The sequence below is a fragment of the Drosophila guanche genome, unplaced genomic scaffold (assembly GCF_900245975.1).
Source record: "Drosophila guanche unplaced genomic scaffold, DGUA_6, whole genome shotgun sequence".
Classification (NCBI taxonomy): domain Eukaryota; kingdom Metazoa; phylum Arthropoda; class Insecta; order Diptera; family Drosophilidae; genus Drosophila; species Drosophila guanche.
Genome location: NW_022995756.1, coordinates 156,839 through 175,840, shown reverse-complemented (window position 1 = coordinate 175,840; position 19,002 = coordinate 156,839). Strand labels below are relative to the sequence as shown.

The 19,002-nt window shown below is 45.8% G+C and overlaps 1 protein-coding gene across 9 annotated transcripts in view; it reads left to right on the top strand.

Annotated features, from left to right (window-relative positions):
- LOC117590034 (maternal protein pumilio) overlaps positions 1-16,178 on the top strand; it is a 223,523-nt gene extending 207,345 nt beyond the window's left edge. For all 9 annotated transcript variants that reach the window (XM_034282329.1, XM_034282332.1, XM_034282330.1 and 6 more), the window contains 5 exons: positions 4,911-5,360; positions 5,658-5,874; positions 13,522-14,769; positions 14,834-15,002; positions 15,079-16,178. In XM_034282329.1, coding sequence (XP_034138220.1) covers positions 4,911-5,360; positions 5,658-5,874; positions 13,522-14,769; positions 14,834-15,002; positions 15,079-15,598 — 2,604 coding nt within the window. In that variant the 3' untranslated portion in view covers positions 15,599-16,178. The remainder of the gene's footprint in view (positions 1-4,910; positions 5,361-5,657; positions 5,875-13,521; positions 14,770-14,833; positions 15,003-15,078) is intronic.
- Positions 16,179-19,002: the final 2,824 nt, after the last annotated feature.

Genomic DNA, 19,002 nt, shown 5'->3' with positions numbered 1-19,002 from the left:
CTGCCTGCGAGGACTTCAGACTACTTGTTGGCTTTTGCCCGAATGGACTGAATGGCAACAACACAGTGTCCTCTAGGCAGAGTCAGCGGCAGTGACCGGGGACAGGGGCAAGGGGCAACAGAACAGAAGCCTGCCTAATGAGCCATACAGCGAGAACGTTCCAAAAGTGCTCTAATGTTTGTTTGTGGCATTAATTTTGTTTACAAGTCGTTTGTGCATAGGGATTGGTGGGGGGGGGTCTTAGGTGGCATTCTCATGCTTATTTGCCACGGGGGCAACTGTCACCGGCTGCCTGTCCATTCATTAGCGGGGCTCGGCTACCACAATCGAGGAGGAGCGCCTGCTCTGCTCCATCATTCATATTCAATTGGCGTTCTGTTTTTATTGCGCCTTGAAATGGACTACACATATTTGCAGGGCACTCGTTCCTGTACCCTTTCTTCAGGGGTGGAAATGTACACTTCCTTGAGAAGAACACTTAATTGATTGGTTTGCAGCTGGGCTTGAGGGTGGGCTGAGGGCAGTGTCTGACTGCGTAATTGATATTTAATTAAAGCGCAGCTCAGTCGAAGCAGTTGCCGAGTCATGAGGAGTGTCCTGCTGCCAGGGAGATGAGGCATGGGGGATGGTGCACCGAGAAGTAGTGTGGATAGCTACTTGAAAATGGCTAAGTGGTCGCCGGGATGGACTGACGAGGCCACAGAGAGTGAGTAATGTCAGCCATCTAAAGACACTAATGGCCACAGCGGAAAGTTTCAGCTACCAGCTCAAGCTCCAGCTCCAGCTCCATCTTCAGAAATTAAAGTTGAGTTCTGAAACTGCAAAAACGCAATTAATTTGGCGTAAAATCACCTCTGATTCAATTGATTACATTTTTTGTAGGTGATCCATGACACTGACAGCTGAAAGTTTTAACAAATGAAAGAAAAACGTATTCATTTTTAGGTTACTCTGTTATTTACAGAGAGTATGTTACATTTATGTATGTACAAAGTATGTATGTAAGATATTAATTAATTAAAACTATAACCACAATTATTTTAAGCCGCACTGCACGAATCGATCTCGGCTGATTTCTGCTAATTCCAGCTAATGTTACGACAGTTCCACTGTTCCACTGTTCCTCTTTTTCTCTGCTGTTTCTCTGCTGTTGCGCCAGTGCACTGTTAATCTCGTTCTGCGGTTACTGCAGTTCACTGTTACTCTCCATCTGCTGTTACTGGATCTCTGCTGTTGTTCTGCTCTCAATCTCACTCTGCTAGTACTGCTGATACTATTTCTCTTCTGTTAGTCTCATTCTCGTTCGTTGCTGCTGCTGTTGCTGTTCTGTGTCGATAGCCGCTGATCTTTCTATTACACAGTTGGCTCCCCAACTTCATTATTTATATAAATTTGAATTGCAATTCCGACTGATTCAATGTTATTAAGTTAAAGTACTTCGTTCGAGCTAAAAGCAGAATAAACCAAAACCAAAACCGAAACCAAAACCCCTGGCAACAACCGATTGAAACTATGTCAATTGGCCGAGTCGGGGCAAGCATAGGGCAGAAAACAGAAAGCATAAAACGGAGACCGAACAAAAGAATGAAACACACAATCCAATTGCAGCAAATCAAGCCGAAACAACTTTGTGTATGTGCCACTAGAAACTTTCCGACAAGGTGGGCGGCGAAGTTAGTCCAGGCTCTAATGCCATTGCCAGTGCCACTGCCACTGCTGGTGCCTTTTTTGCTGGCCATAATTATAAATCAACTAGCGAGTGTTCCCCACCTGCTGCCTGCCTGCTCCCAACTAACTAATCCACTCAGGCAAAAAGGCACAAAGCAACATTAAAAGCGGCAGCTTTGCTCCACCTCCACCTCCATCTCCCCCTTGTGCTTGTGCTTTTTCTTGCCTTTGCGACCCACTTGCAACAAGTTTAGGGTTGGGCCACAAGGGGCAGATATTCGTATAGTTGGTTGGCTCACTTTCACTCTGCGGGCGTCGCAGAACAGCAACAGCAACAGAAATGAGAGAGTGCACAGGAATGGTGTGCAGGACTGGCAAACAGTCCTTCCTGAGTCAGATTCAGAGTAACAGCGCGGGGTATTTCCCCTGTGTATGACATCAGCTATAATTTCCATTACGAGTCGAGCGCTGAAAATTGTACACCAGGGAGCTTATTAAGCACGCTTCCCTTCCCTTCGCACTGGAGTAATGTAATGTGCAAATGAAATGAAATAAAAATGTCAGGGCGCTGGGGTCGAAATGCCACCGAAAATTATAAAAGAAAAGAGAAAAATGTTCAAGAAATCCATTAGAGCATTTTCCATGGCTTTCCCATTCACTTGTTGCCGCCATTTTAAGGCTGAAGTGGCGAAATCTCTGCCCCGGAACTTCCTGAAATGCGCTATTTGTGGTCTATGAATAATTTCAGCCAAGGATAATCCAGAGTGTAATCTCTTCTAGTCGTAAATTCGGACACTGTCCAAGCCATTTGCATGACTCACAGAAGTCTTTCAAAAGCAGTATGTAGGACGGGGAAGGAAGGGTCTGGCAGGGTGGCCCGGGCCCCCTGGATGGACACAGAAATCTCACAGAACATGTAAATAAGTTGATATTTGAACTATCGCAAGAGAAGTGCAGCAAAAACGATTCGATTTATGATCTAAGACTTGCGCCCAATTGTCCTCTTTCTTTTAAGGATACTTTTATGTGTATTTCATTTCGCTCATATATTTTGTATTTTGTATTTAAAAAAAAAAAAAAAAAAAACTTACTCGGCACTCGTCAACTAAACAACTAACTCGTCAACTAAAAGAATTAAAAATACATTCTTTACGGGCGTGAAATTACATTATATTCTCGCTCTCTTTCTTCCCTTTGCTGCCTTCGTATCCATAGCACACCCCACCCACACACACCCACACTCACCCACACACACAATTTCCCTTTGTTTTTAATTCCGTTTTAATAATCAAAAAGGAGAAAAGCTAGGGAGAAGTGGCCATGACCATGGCAACCGACCTGGGGTGGAGCTCCACCCGTGGGGCTCTGATTTCAACGCTTTTTCGGCTTCTGATTATTATTTCATGGCGAGCCTTAGCTCCAGCCCGGAGTCTCGAGTGCGCCGCTCTCAAGCATTCACGCGCCTAAAAGTATCCAAGCCATGATATTTGCTTTTTATCGCCTTCGCCACATACCCATTACAGCACCAGCACATCGACACACCAGTAAATCCCAAATGCTCCACTTGTTTCGGATCTTGGGTTTCGCTTTTGGGTTCCGGGGAAGTTGGTGTCGAATTCCTATTTCGTTTTTTTCCAGAAGTTTTGCCTGTTATTATTATTTTACTTTGCCATCTTTTTCTGGCACGTTTCGTTTTATTTGACTCTTTCCTCTGCCTTTTGCCTGAACCATTCATAAATAATTCACATTGATTTCTTTCCCACTGTTGTGCTGCTGCTCGTCCTCGTCCTCGTCCTCGTCCTCTTCCTCCTCCTCCTAACCCTCACTGCCTACACCTGAATGTTGGCCAAGTTGCTTGCCGGTCTTGCTTGGTTTTCATTTTCATTTCAATTCTCCCCGTGAACAATTGACAGGAGTGGTTACCCCATAGAGTTGGGGATACCCCGCAGATTCATGGCAGATTCTTGTTTAAGCAATTCAAACTGTTATGCATTCACCGCACATGGTGGATCCTGTGGAAGGGGAATGCAAATATATGGCGGAGTTGCCAGACCAGTAGCCAGCATTGGCCTCAAAGTACAGCTCCCATCATGTACCCATCTTCGGCTGTCATCAAATGTTTCATCATTTTTTAGGGCTGACCTTAAAAACTGATGCAAGAGGCAACAATTGCTATCAGTCTTTCCATTCGTTTGTTGTCGCAGTCTTTTCTTGCAACGCCCGAGTAGCTGTCGCTCCTGGCAGTGATATGGCAACACTGCAGCAGACAGACACAGGCAGCATGAGGCAACATCCCACATCCATTCATCCATCCATCGGATGGCAAGCAGAACACTCAGTCATGCGTTCCCCCGCTCGGTGTGTGCTCTGCTCTGCTGTGCTCCTTATGGTTTTCCTTCTTTTGCATACCCTTCATGCTCATGCCCCCATGTGTCCATGTGTGAGTGAGTATCGCATGTTGATTTGATTGGATTTGATTTAATTTTCCAATTGAAAACACTTTATCATGTTTCCACGTATGTGTTTGAGCAGGCAGCCCCATTCCATAGAGTGTAGAACAACACAAGATATTACAAATGCACACGAAACCAGTATCCAGTATCCCGTATCCAGAATCCCTATGGATGCGGCGGATACTTGATACTCGCATGATTTATAAACGCGACCCGGGCAGGGCACTGTTGCACCATATTACACGACAGATTCACGTAAGCCAAGACGAATGGGCCAGGGCCCTATGAGAAATGATTCCAGCAACAGAAACTGCCAGATGATGCTTTGCATGCATCAGCGGGCAGCCCAGATTAGAATGGATTGGAATAAAATGGGAGTAAGGAAGGGAAGCCGAACATTGGATAGATCTGTTTATAAATAGTAAATGTGTGTTGGCAAAATTTGTATCGTAGAATCATCGAGTTAGAGACCGATATAATCGAATTGTAATCGATTTCGTGTTCTACATGGGATGCCTGAAAGGTGTAAAAGACAACTTGTTTTTTGTGGCAGCTGTCAAACTGGAAAGCTGTTCAAAAACTAATCAAATCGAGTTAAAAGTCGCTCGAGAATGATTTACAGTTTAATCAATCCGAAGCAAGTGCAAACTGGTTGCATGGACACTATGTATATTTTGCGATTCAGTACAGATGTGAGCACTTGGCAGCATCCCGAAGAGCTCTCGTTTGCCCGATCAATCGATAGCCAACCCGCAACTAACCCTCTGACTTTCCCTTTCTCTCCATCAGCAATTGTTCCGCTCGCAGAATCCAGGCCTTGCAGCAGCTGCCTCAAATGCAGCAGCAGCCGCAGCCGCGGCCGCAGCGGCCACATCCGCAAGCAGCGCTGTGGGGGCACCGCCCGGCGCTCCCAACGGTTCACTGCAGCAATCGCAGCAGCAGCAGCAGCAACAGCAGCAGCAGCAAATGCAACTGGCCGCTGCCTCGCAACAGTTTCTGGCCGCTCAGCAGGCGCAACAGAATGCGGCATATGCCGCGCAACAGGCAGCCCCGTACGTCATCAACCCGGGACAGGAGGCGGCCCCCTACATGGGCATGATAGCCGCTGCCCAGATGCCGCAGTACTACGGCGTGGCGCCGTGGGGCATGTATCCAGGCAATCTGATACCACAGCAGGGCACCCAGCCGCGTCGCCCCCTTACGCCCTCGCAGCAGGGAGCCGAGAATCAGCCATATCAGGTGAGTCGTCCTTCCTTCCTTCCCACGCCCCTTCCTTATCTACATACATATGTATAGTATATACACGCACACCTAAGCATTATGTACAACCACGAAATCGTTTGGGGGAGTGCCTGCTCTCCACAAGGCACAAGGTACCGTGTAAATTGTGTGCACCTGCCGGCGGCAGGTTGTCCCTTGTACAGGGTCTCCCTGCTCTATTCTCTGTTCTAAATACTCACAACAATAACAATAACAAATGTAACCCTGTACAAAATGAAACCAACCACAACGAAATCTCTGTAAAATATCGTCCAGGTCATACCGGCCTTCCTCGATCACACTGGCTCGCTCCTGATGGGAGGACCCCGCACCGGCACACCCATGCGACTGGTTAGCCCCGCCCCTGTACTGGTGCCGCCGGGCGCCGCCCGATCCGGACCCCCGCAGCCGCAGGGCCCCCAATTGTACCAGCCGCAGCCGCAGACAGCTCAACAGAATCTCTACTCGCAGCAGAATGGTTCCAGTGTCGGAGGTAAGTCCACTCACTACTCACAACTCACAACTCACAACCATCATCCCAGCAGTAATTAATGCCCAGTGTAATTAGTGTAAAGTGTTGCATACATATCTTCAACATCATCCCACTCCTGTATAGCCTGTATAGCCTGTATAGTCACTAAACCTGGGGCTCATCCGGCAACTCGCATTGTAAGTCATGGCACATTATGATAGTGCTGAAAGATTTCAGGAGGGGCTCAATCCAATTAGTGGGTGATATACAATATATCATTTTTTCACAGGATAACTATGATAATTCACTCTGCTGTTTCGCCAGTAAACTCTTTATTTTTCCAAACTATAATGCCATTTGAGACTCCACTCCACTCCACACTTCCTTCGACTGACTTGGGTTCCATATGCTCGAAAGTTCGATATTTAAAGCGAGTGTCCAACTAATTCACACGGCATGGTACCTACCTCCCTATAAATTGATAATATTTAAGCACAAATAGGTCGCTGGCTAGAGGAGGTGTTTCAATCCCCAAAATTATATTTACCATCAGTTGACTGGCAGGCAGCTCACTCCAGCCCACTCCACAAGTCTATTTCAGACAAGTTGGCTGCACAAACCGCGGAAATTCTGCACATTGTACTTTAGCAGTGGGAGGAGGCATCAACTCTGCATTTGATGATGTGTCTTGCCGGTGTCTGCGTGGCCAAAAATAACATTTTGCAATAGAAGTTGAGCTCCAAAAAGCTCCGAGCCTGCGGGGCAGCGGGGCAGCGGGGCAGCGGTGGAGGAGTAGTGCTGGCTGGCTGAAAGGAAAATGTCGACGTTGGCTTATCATTGTTGCTGCCATCCATTGTTGTAAATTTATAGAATTTCAAATTATAATTAATAACAGCAACAGCAGCAGCAGCAGCAGTCGTCGGGCAATGCAAGTTTACACTTTCTGCTCAAACTGTCAGCCATAGCTCCTCGCCCCTCGCCCCTCCCTTGTCGCCCCTTTCCCCTCCCTTGTCGCCCCTTTCCCCATGTCAGTTTCTCAATTACCGGGAAACAGACGAAAAGTGTTCGTGTAATGTTCATTGCAAGTTGAATGAAAATGCATTTGTTGTACGTATGTTTTAATTTGATTTCGTTGAAAGTTTTTGTACAAACTTTAACCGACGGACTGTTCTGTTCTGTTCTGGCTAGTTTTAAAGCGCACAGATCGGACATGGACATGGACATGGACATGGACATGGTGATGGACAGCAGTAGCTCCATTAACTCCATTAACAATCGGGCGAAATCAATTATTACGCTTTCCGCCGACAGTTTTCTGAGCTGTCGAACGGCTGTCTGCCTGCTCCTCCCTCGGCATTTACCGCATGCAAAATGCCCGCACCGAGGCATTAATGGACGGTGCAATCCTGGCCATTATTATATCGTTAATTCATTTTGCCTCATATGGCAGTTTAATGAAGTTTTCTACCCTCCACACAGCCAGGCCACTGTTTCACGTGACGTATGAGTGATTACGCATTTCGTAATTGTTCTTTGTTTCCCAGCTCTCTTTCCAGAGACTTGACTTAAAGCCGAGTTAAAGCCGAGTGTCTGTGCCTGTGCCTGTGCCTGTGTCTAGCCCTGGCCCTCCCATTCCAATCGATTCGATTGCGAATTGGAATTCAATCAAATCTATTCCTAGACGCAAGTCAAGCTCCTTCGAAATGCTTCAGTGGAATACGGCGATGCAGGTGATTAGGCTAAGGGTCTCTCGAGATGTGTACCAGATGCACTGATCCACATATCCACCTCCGCATCCGCATCCCACATTCACTGCCAATTCCACTTGCAGCACATTCGCATCTCAATTACCATTAGCACATTGGGCCAACAGTTTGTCCTCCTCTCTCACAAATCCTCTCTAACAAGAGGGGCAGCAGCATCATCAGCAGCAGCGCAACCCACTCATTATGTTGTGCAATCGATGGCCCCTCTCCAGCACTCTTGCTGCATCTGTGTGCAATGTCAAAAAGGCTTTTTAATGGAGATTATATTGTTTTAAGTGGCTGACTGAAGGAGAACAGCTGATCAGGTGCACCAGAGTGGGTGGAGGATGGAGAGAAAGAGAGGAATCCTTTTCTGTCTCACAGACAAGCTGCAATTACAAACGTTAATGCACCTTGGCCCGGGTCTGAAGGGTTGCTAGTTGGACAATTTGGAACACGCAGTGGCTGACGACGTCGACAGGGGCTGAGGGCTGAGGAACGAGAGATGGCAGCTTGACTTTGCAGCCGCCAAACCCATTTTGGGCATTGCCTTGAAAGCAGCGGGGGGAGCAGCAGGCAACAGCAGGCAGCATCCTCCTTTGCCGGTTGGCTAAATTATTATGTACACCTTCCGCATGTTGGCAACATGTGATTGCATCGAAGGCGGCACACACACGCACAGCGAGAGGGAAAGTACAAGCACCCTGCCACCGTGCCACACATCCACCCAGTCAAGCACTTTGCACATCTCAATGTAGCACATTGTTCATCCTGCAACAACCACATTGAGCCGCTCTCTGCATCTGGCTTTTGTGCAAATGAATTCGTTTATTTTGTAAAATGTCAATTGCTGTGTTGGCTTACAGAGACACCAAAGGAAGGGGGCACAGGCGGAACAAAAGGCGGCAGATTGACGGTGTCGCTTGGTGTTGCACTCTGCCAGCAGGCTTGCTCCTGCCCCAGTCTTGTTGCGTGCGTGCGTGCACCTTACGCTTAATGACAGTCTCCCTGACGTATGCAACACGGATATCGAGGAGGGAGAATTGGTACAGTGTTTTGGCTATTTGCTCCCCGCTTTTCAACCCTTCGGGAGTTATCCTTCAACAGCAGCCCGAAATTTAATTGTACGCAGAGGAAAGTTTTTCGCAATTCTCGCCGAGGTGGGGCGGCGGCAACACTTTTCCTGCCAGAGGGGCAGAGTAAAAGTTCTTAATTCCTGCACTTAAATTGCAACTAATTTCGCGCCTCATGGAAGCAGAAGGAAAGATAGAGTCAGGGACAGAGGCAGTGGTACTGAGAGAGAGTGAGCGACAGAATTCCATTTCATATGCAGACGAGTCGGGGGCGGATATACATACACAAACAATTTACATCAATGAAACGTCGCGGAAGAGGAGGAGGAGTGGCAGGAGGAGGCTGCTGTTCAGCATCCTGCTTGTTTTACTTACAGGCCTCGACTCCGCTGCGCCATGCACTTGGCTTGAGATGGGTCTCGGTCTAGCCCCAGACTGGATCTGTTTTTATTTTGTGGGGGTCTGGTACGTGTAGTTGCACAATTTAAAAGAGAATTATTCATGCAATTTGCGTGGGGACGGCACAGACACATGGCAGTCGCCTCTCTGTCTAAACTCAAGTGAGAGTGAGAGCGAGAGTGTGATGGGATGGGGCGAGTGGGAAAGCGAGCGGAGGCCCGCGTTGGGGACACACTTTTCAAAATGAAACTGCAGCCATCACACATGTACATATGTACATATTGAATATGCATGTGTGTATGTGCATGTGCGAGTGGGTGGACTGGAGGAGGTGAAATTAAAAAGACGCCAAGTTTATTGCAGGCGACATTTTGTGGTTTATGCACACGTTCCGCACACATCCGTGTGACGAGGGGCAGGCAGAGGACACTTGGTTCGCCCTTGGCTTAATGTAATGATTTTATGAATTATAAATGCACACACGTGCCCATTGTGCACACGTTTCACTAGCACTCGCACTCCCACTCACCCTAACCCTCTCTCTCACCCTAGCTCTCTCTCTAAGAGAGAAGTAATGGCCGAGCCTTTTAAATGTCCGGACAGAGAGCGAGACACGGGAAACTACCGTTATGAGGGCCGGGGCAACTTTGTAAGCGCTGTTAAGTAGGCTATAAAAAAGAACAGTTTAGGGGCCACCATCCATGAGGACATTATGTGAAATGTAATGAGTGTTGAAGCCTCTGAAAGCAACGAACTTTAAACACCCTTCATCTGGAAAGGGGATGAGATTTACCACCCATGAAATTGCAAGCCAGAGCACTATGGGGCATTTGACCACTTTTTGTGGCATTAATTAACTTCCAAACAAAACAATATTTTTATACCCGGTACTCGAAGAGTAAATAGGGTGGGTATATTGTATTTGTTGGGAATAACGGTTGTATGTAACGCACAGAAGGAAGCGTTTCCGACCCCATAAAGTATATATATTCTTGATCAGCATCAATAGACGAGTCGATAGAGCCATGTCGGTCTGTCCGTCTGTCCGTCTTGTTTGTCGGCTAGTTCTCAGAGACTATAAAAGCTAGAGCCACCAAATTATGGCTTCAGACTGCTGTATGCTCACACTGAAACCAGTGTATTTCAAAAATGAGCCACGACCCCTTCCGCCCCCGCAAAAGGGCGAACACCTCCCTAATCTACAATTTTGAAGATAAGAGAAAACATTCCGTAGGGAATGGCCATATATATCAGATCACCAAATTGGGATCCGATCGGATCATTATTATAGCCAGATTGAAGAAATTAATTTGCAGTGGCTAAACCCACCCTGTCCCGCAGCTTTTGTTGTTTTTTCACATTCTCTCATTCACACTCTGCTTCTGCTTCACTCGGCCCCTGCCTCTGCCCTCCCCCTGCCGATGCCTGTGACGGCTTTTAACCCACCCCGTCCCGCAGCTTTTATTTGTTTTTTTTTTTTGTGTGCGGTCGCTGCCTCTGCCTCTGCCGCGAGTCTGCATTATGTGGGTCTAGGGAAGGGCGGCGAGCGTGTTGGTGTGAGAAGTGTTGTGGATGTAGATGACAGATGAAGAAAAAATTTTAAATTTGACAAAACACCGCTGAGGTGCAGATGCGCACTATTGTCCCAATGACCAGTTTTGGTGGCTGTTTACGCGAAATTAGCGCAAAGGGCTTATGGCCGGGAGCAATTAGTATTTTGTATAAGTAAAATGAATTTGTAGCATTAAGCTATTGAATTGTTGCATTTACGACATACTGACAGAAGCTTGTTGCTATAGAACATACATGTGATATGTGAATACGATAGAGAAAGAGGAAGAACATGCATTTAATAGGTGAATATCGAAATTGAAAAGAAGAAGAGATTAAAACAGTGGCCCAAAGCTAATTTTTAAAAGTTACCAAGACCAAACCAAGACTCGGTTTTTAACGCTCTGTATTAGAAAAAGAGTGACCATCAAAGTTGCGTATAAGAAATTTTCATAGATGGCGCCACTTTCGAAAAATCTGCTATGAAACCTAGCGGTCATTATTGCACAGAATGTGCAGGGAAAAAGTACCAATTTTATAGATGTTTTAAATAGCGTAAGGAGCGTCTCACACGTCCCTTCTGGCAAAGTAGAAGATAATCGGGTTTTTACATTGACTTCCTTGTATACTTGTATAGCAGATTCTTTTCTTTGGGTTGTTGAATGTGCAGAGATACTGGAAATGTCTCAACATTATTATAATTGTATAATTGAGCACGAATTTAGCAAATCTGCACAGTTTTTTTCGATTTGTTTCAAGTTTTCCATGAAAATTATCAATTTAATCGAAAAACTGTAAAAAAAAGTTCTTCAAAGGGTCTAAAAATAACTTTATCATTCTCAAGACTAGTGACAGGTATTAACACTTAAATTCAATGCAAATCGGCATCTTCTTCTGCAATTTTCTTCTTCACTCAGTTTAACATTGCAAACAACTCTGAAAATCCAAACTTTAGGTTATGTTACGAAAACTCAAATATCTGCGAAGACGCAGAAAAATGCAAGAAAAAACAACACAAGTTGGATTAAGAATTGAATACTCTACAATATCTATGCAGTTTAATGCTTCCGGCGGGAACCGAACACTTTGTAAGTCTATTCAAAGACAAATTATCGTCACAAATATGCACTTGTTCAGAAACTAGCCATTAAACATATTATGAGGTCAATTTTTTAATTTCAAACTCACAATCACACTTTTAATACCTGAATTGAGATTGTTGTAAAAAATTAACTTAAATTGGTCAATTTAGCAATTTTTGCACTTTAAACTTCATGAACAAAATCAGTTTTCCGATAACATTCAACTTAGCAAACAGCTGACTTTAACAGCTGCTATCTTACCAGTGGTGCGCACTGTTAATTTTTTGGGTACGTAACATTACGGACTGATGTTATTCCTATGTATATCTGTTAAACAAATAGTACTTTTTTTACTTTTGACAAATGAGTTTCGGCCAGGAAAAGTGGTCAAATTCCCATAGTGCAGAGGTGCACCTCAGCCAGATGGCGATCTGCTGGAATATTTCTCCAGAATGCAATTGGCTAAATGACTCTTTCAGCAGAAGAGTGTGCCCCCAGTTGCCATTCACCATTCACCATTCAATCACTCAGCTCTCAGCCATGGAACCCCCCACCTGGGAGCCACTTATTTCGGTGCCGTGGAAACTGGCAAACCCTTTGGCCGCAGCTGCTGGACCTGCATTAGTTGTTGGATAACTTTCTGTGTCAACGAAGTGCACACGTGGCCATGCCTCGCCCTCTATTTATGTCATATTTCCAGCCCAAAGCGAACCTCCTCCCACTTTGCTTCTCCGGCAATATAAATTTGTGTATTAATATTGTGTCCCAATCCCTTCTGAAATGCTCTCCGCACTGTTGCAAGCTGCAACTGCCGATTGCGATGCCTGGATGCTTAGATGCCGATGCACGTGGCAACCAATTTGAGAGCTGCAAACTCTGAGGGGTGTCCGGGAGGATCGCCTCGTCCTGCCTTGCCTTGCCCCATGTATCGTACCGACAACTTTCGCTTTTCGCCGAGTTTCACATTTCAAACTTATTGCTCCGTGGGTTGGGTCGGGGGGAAGTGAGTTCCGAGTAGCAATAGGAGATTCTTCCTCTGTAAATCTGTCACTGTCACTTCCTGCACCAGTCTCCCCTTGTCTGTGGAGCCCCGTCCTGATGGCAAATCAAATGCCAGTGACAGATTACAGCATCAATCAAGTTGCCACCGTTTTCGTCTTTTGCCCTGTCTGGCATCCTTTTATATATACCTCTGGGTGTGTGTCGGTAAACGGCTCGTGTGTGTGTGCACCATTAATACGGTGCATTATGGCTTAGATAGATGGGTAGGAGCAGAGTCAAAGGCAGAGGACTCATATGTTCCAGCATTTGAAATGCCAACTGACCAACGAGGACTAAGCCACCCAAGCAGATGCGCCTCGAAGCTCGAATCAGGCAATTAAGTTTTACAGGCGCCGTAAAGACACTCCACTTCACTCCAGTCGAAATCCTGTCGCTCTGCTCGATTAATTACGAGAGGGCGACCATTGCAATGGTCGGAGAAAAGCGGCCCAATTGTGCCACAGTTTAATATCCAACATCAAACTGAGACCGTAAACCGTAAACTGAACAACTAAAGGCTAGAACTGGCTTCCATAACTAAACTATAAATATATAATTGCATCCTTTGATCCTTCTTCTTTCCTTAACGCCAAGAAAATAATCATATTTGTAGTAGTCCCAGACTTAACCAGACCTGAACCGTAGAATCAATGCTTTCAATATATGAACTACCTCAGCTCTATGTACTTAGGCTGTCCCAGACCTAACGAGGGAACATTAAGTCCCAGAATATAACGAAACTCCACTTATTTCACTCTGTGGTTCTTTCTTTTGCAGGCCTCGCCCTGAACACAAGCTCGTTGACTGGTCGGCGGGACTCCTTCGATCGTTCCACATCCGCCTTCAGTCCCTCGGCCATGGACTACAGCAGCGGCGGAGTGGCGGCCGCCAATGCGGTCAACAGCACAGTGGCCCAGGCTGCGGCAGTGGCCGCTGCCGCCGCCGCTGCACGTGCCAAGTGGCCAGGAGCAATGTCGAGCGCCGGAGCCTATGGGGCCTTGGGAGCAGCAGCCGCTGCTGCAGCGGCCAACGCCTCGGCGAGTCCAATCGGAGCTCCGCTGACGCCACCGCCGTCGGCCCAGTCCTGTCTGCTGGGCAACCGGGCTCCGGGCGCAGAGTCCCGACAGCGACAGCTTGCCGTTGGCCTTCCGGCCACTGCTGCGGCTGCCCAGGCGGCCGTCAACAATATGTTCGGGTCCAACAGCTCGCTGTTCTCGAGCCATCTGGCCATTCCGGGAACAGCTGCAGCGGCAGCTGCGGCGGCGGCAGCAGCCAACTCTCGGCAGGTGGTCGCAGCTGCTGCGGTGGCGGCGGCTGCTGCCGGGGCGGCTGGAGCTGCAGGACCCCCGCAGCCGGGTAGGTCTCGACTTCTGGAGGACTTCCGGAACCAGCGCTACCCCAATCTGCAGCTGCGCGACCTGCTCAACCACATCGTCGAGTTCTCGCAGGACCAGCACGGATCGCGCTTCATCCAGCAAAAGCTTGAGCGGGCCACGGCAGCTGAGAAGCAGATGGTGTTCAGCGAGATCCTGGGTGCCGCCTACAGCCTCATGACGGACGTGTTCGGCAATTACGTCATCCAAAAGTTCTTCGAGTTCGGCACGCCCGAGCAGAAGAACACTCTGGGCATGCAGGTCAAGGGCCATGTGCTGCAGTTGGCCTTGCAAATGTACGGCTGCCGCGTGATCCAGAAGGCGCTAGAAAGCATCTCTCCCGAGCAGCAGCAGGAGATCGTACACGAGCTGGACGGGCACGTGCTGAAGTGTGTGAAGGACCAAAACGGCAACCATGTGGTGCAGAAGTGCATCGAGTGCGTCGATCCCGTGGCCCTGCAGTTCATCATCAATGCCTTCAAGGGGCAAGTCTACTCGTTGAGCACCCATCCCTACGGGTGTCGCGTTATCCAGCGCATCCTCGAGCACTGCACAGCCGAACAGACCACGCCCATCCTCGACGAACTGCACGAGAACACCGAGCAGTTGATTCAGGACCAGTACGGCAACTACGTCATACAGCACGTGCTGGGTAAGTCCTCCAGGGAGTCTTTGCAGAAGCAGCACTAACCTTGATTCTCCTTCCATGCGTATAGAGCACGGCAAGCAGGAGGACAAGTCCATTCTAATCAACAGTGTGCGCGGCAAGGTTCTGGTGCTCTCGCAGCACAAATTCGCCTCTAACGTCGTGGAGAAATGCGTCACCCATGCAACACGAGGCGAGCGCACTGGCCTCATCGACGAGGTGTGCACCTTCAATGACAAGTAAGTGTCGCCAGCTGATGGCGGATCCTAAACTCAGTGAACTGAGACTGACCGTTTTTCCCTTGCACCAATGCAGCGCCTTACACGTAATGATGAAGGACCAGTACGCCAATTATGTGGTCCAGAAGATGATCGATGTGTCCGAGCCGACGCAGCTGAAGAAGCTGATGACCAAGATACGGCCCCACATGACTGCCTTGCGCAAGTATACCTATGGGAAGCACATCAACGCCAAGCTGGAGAAATACTACATGAAAATAACGCCCATATCTGTGGCGGGAGCAGTCAGCGGTGCTGGAAACGCAGCACCGACCACATCCACATGCTCGATTGGAGCGGGCAGTGCTTCCCCTGCCACCGCATCCTCTGCCGTCTCGCTGGACAACAGCAACAGCAACAGCAGCAGCACAAACTCCTCTTCGACCACCACCAGCATCGCCTCGCCAACTATTTGCTCCGTGCAGGAGAATGGCAACGCCATGATTGTTGAACCATCATCGCCAGCTGAGTCTTCGTCTTCGTCTCCTGTGGTGGCTGCTGTCAACAGTGGCCTTGGGCCCATTGGACCACCCACAACCGCCAATTGTGTCCTTTAAAGACAAGCAAAGAATAAATTATGCGGTCGATGTAGTAAACATAAACAACATTATCCCCCTTCTCGAATTGTTTAGTTTTTAGTCTGCCATTTGCCAGAGGGTGGAGAGCAGAGAGCAAAGAGCTATGAGCAAAGGAGACGAGCTAAAAGCTAAAGCATACTATAAATAAATACATATAAATGTAATCTAACTTATTGAAAAAGCAGACGAATCGAGCTGCAATCAGAAGAGAACCAGCCCCTCGCCGGGCCATCGAAGAATTGTAAAGAAAGAACTAGCTCACGCACGCACGCAAGCACGCAGAACTCACGCACGCAAGCATACACGAATGCTTCTCGAATACGAGTGAAAGCAAACACCCGAGCAAAAACACACACGCGATGTGGAATCAGCTTCTATAGTGCGCGATCGATCGCAGAGACAGAGTGCTCGAAAAAGAAAGAAAGAGAGAAAGAAAACTCAAAACTAATATTTGTATTTTTACGAACAAAAAGTAAATAGAACATAAATGAACGGAAGATTTCAAGCAAACTATTTGTACAATGCGATCGCATGTTTAAGTTTAACAAAAAAACAAAAGGAACGAACGAAAAACAAAGAAATTATTATGAATGTAATTGTCTGTCAAAGAAGCAAATTGTCTGCGTACACTTTCTTTGTAACTTTGTAAATTAATTGATTATATAGCAAGCCTATCTGTAAATGATTAATGTTTCGACTGTAAATTAATAAGAGGACAACCGAAGAGAAATTGAAGGAGAGTGCGATGTAGCGAGTAGATTGTAGCGAGTAGCGAGAGAGAACGCGAGAAAGAGAGAACGACAGCACGAATATGCGTAGAATTTACAAAGGCGGTCAGAGGAAAAAAAATTTCAAATATACATACATACGATACGTTTATTTAACGAATAGCAACATAAACCACACATAATATAGAATGTAGAGTAAATATGTTAATGGAGCCAGCAGCTACCAAAAACAATATGAAACTGGAAACACACGCATACACACGGACAGACAGACAGACGTTCACAACACACACTCTCACACTTACCACAATGAACGACTATTCGACTCATTTGCGCTGCTTTTGCACTTTGTAAAATTTTGTATAAAAAAACCCAAAACCACAAACCTTGTAATGTATCGACATGTAACCATGTAATTTTTCAATTTTTCTCATGTAAAATTTAACTGTTATGTAAAATTCTCATTAATTTTAACTGAACTATTTTTTGTAAGAAAATATGTTCTTTCTGTGTATAGAGAGGGAAACGAAACCGATTACCATAACGATAGCGAAAAAACAAGCAAAACCTACGGGACTCACACGCACGCACATCATACACATACACCTACATTGAAACACCTGTAAACACCTACATACATAAAATTACATGTGAAACACTCATACACGTACACATGCATGCGCATTCTAGGAAGCAAGCTAATATTATTATTATTATTATCACTTTTGTATACATATGTATTTAATTTGTAAATTTGTTTGATTTTAAGTCGCTGTAACCACATACCACTTATGTACTATTCTATTCTATTCTATTCTTACCTATTCTACACGCATGAATTTTTTTAATTGTGTACATTCTACATGGACCCACGCACCCCGCGGACGCAAGATGGTGGTGGGTGGGCGCCAGTAGAGAGAATCGAACCCCCAGCCCTGTTTAGATAAGTAAGCCCAACTGATTACCGAGTTATGATTTTTTTAATTGAAGATGATGATTTCTCATCGATTTTTACTACTTGTACGAAACAACAAACAATAGAGGTAGAAAGAGGGCTGGAAAAACAATTATACGAAAAACCTATCAAATAAACCAAGCGAATGCAAATTTGTACTTGTTCCCATTTTTTGGTTTTCCAAATTGCCAGTCAGTCATTGTCAGCCCACCTTACTGTACGATTTACATAGTATGTATTCATACGAATACTGCGAAAATCCTACTGCTGTCTGCAGTGGTTGCTTAAGACTGCAGAAAGTGCTTACTACTGCTCTGCCCAACTTGAATCGCAATCGCTGTGCAACAGAATCAACATCTATGAACCTCATTTCCCATCCTCCCTCCCACATAAGTGTATAGAATTGTTTTAGCATGTTATTGAAACACTTGTAAATTGCAAACAAAAATTGTATATGTATACATATGTATGAACATTGTAAAAAGTAACCAACAATACCAAGAGTACCAAGAATTTTGTACATTTTTTATATAAATTTAGACTATTTCGGGACGCCTTATTCCAAATACTAAAATACTGAAATGAGAGATGGTAAAAAAATAACGAATTTAGACCTTTTGTCGGTTTCGTCGAAACACTGAAGTATTCATGTAAAACGATTTTCGGAGATGAATCTAAAGTGTATTAATGCATACATATTTTTGTACACAACATTTCGCTGTCGTGTTTTGCCGTTGTTGTTGTCGTGTCATCATCATCCTTGTCCTTTTCGTGTTTTGTATATAACAAAAGAAAGGCCAATCATGGACCATTTTTAACTATACATTTCTGTACCCCCTTCAACACACCTGATACATACATAAATACATATATACACACCCGCAATAAACCGCCAGAGCTAAGAACGGCTCGTCGGGATATCTGGACATTATCGGTATGTCTAGGCAAGTGAGCGCATTTCAAGCGACGGCGCGAGCAGTACTTTGGTATTATCGTTTTGTATTTTTAGTTATTAACTAATCAACTGCCTGTCTCTAGAGCGCAATGCACTGATAATTTTAATTCATATAATTCATATAGGAATCCCCATTGTATGTAGGAACCTCGATAGTCTTCTGTATTGTAAGACATACGTATGTACACTTGTATGTACATGCTAGACGTTACACGTTCTTTGCATTTGACACCAAACACACGCAAACCCACATCCGCCCTACATTCACAAAAACAGAAACACATACATACACACAGCAAGCTGCTTAGTCGTAATCATAAGTGTAAGCCTGCAACTCTATATATACAAACATAGAAACATATATATATACTACATATATACAAAAAAAAACAGATATAAAACATATGTATGTATTAATTTTAGTTTTGAGCTCGAGACGTATAGCAACGTTTTTAAATATGTATGTATATGTACATAAACTGTTAATGCAAATACAGAGGCAGCGACACATTGAAATTTACACTGGGCGTATTCTACAAGCGCCCAGTTTTTACAGTAACCTTTTTTTGCACGCATGTAGATCACTCGAAGAAACAAGTCGGAACCCAGTAGAAATGTAGTGTAACTTTTACAAGATCCATGTAAACTTGACTCATGAAGTGTAATGTTTTTTGTGTGCCACCGGGCTCGCGACCAACGCGACCGCGAGGTCGGACAGTCAAATACAAGCGGTTACGGAACCCAA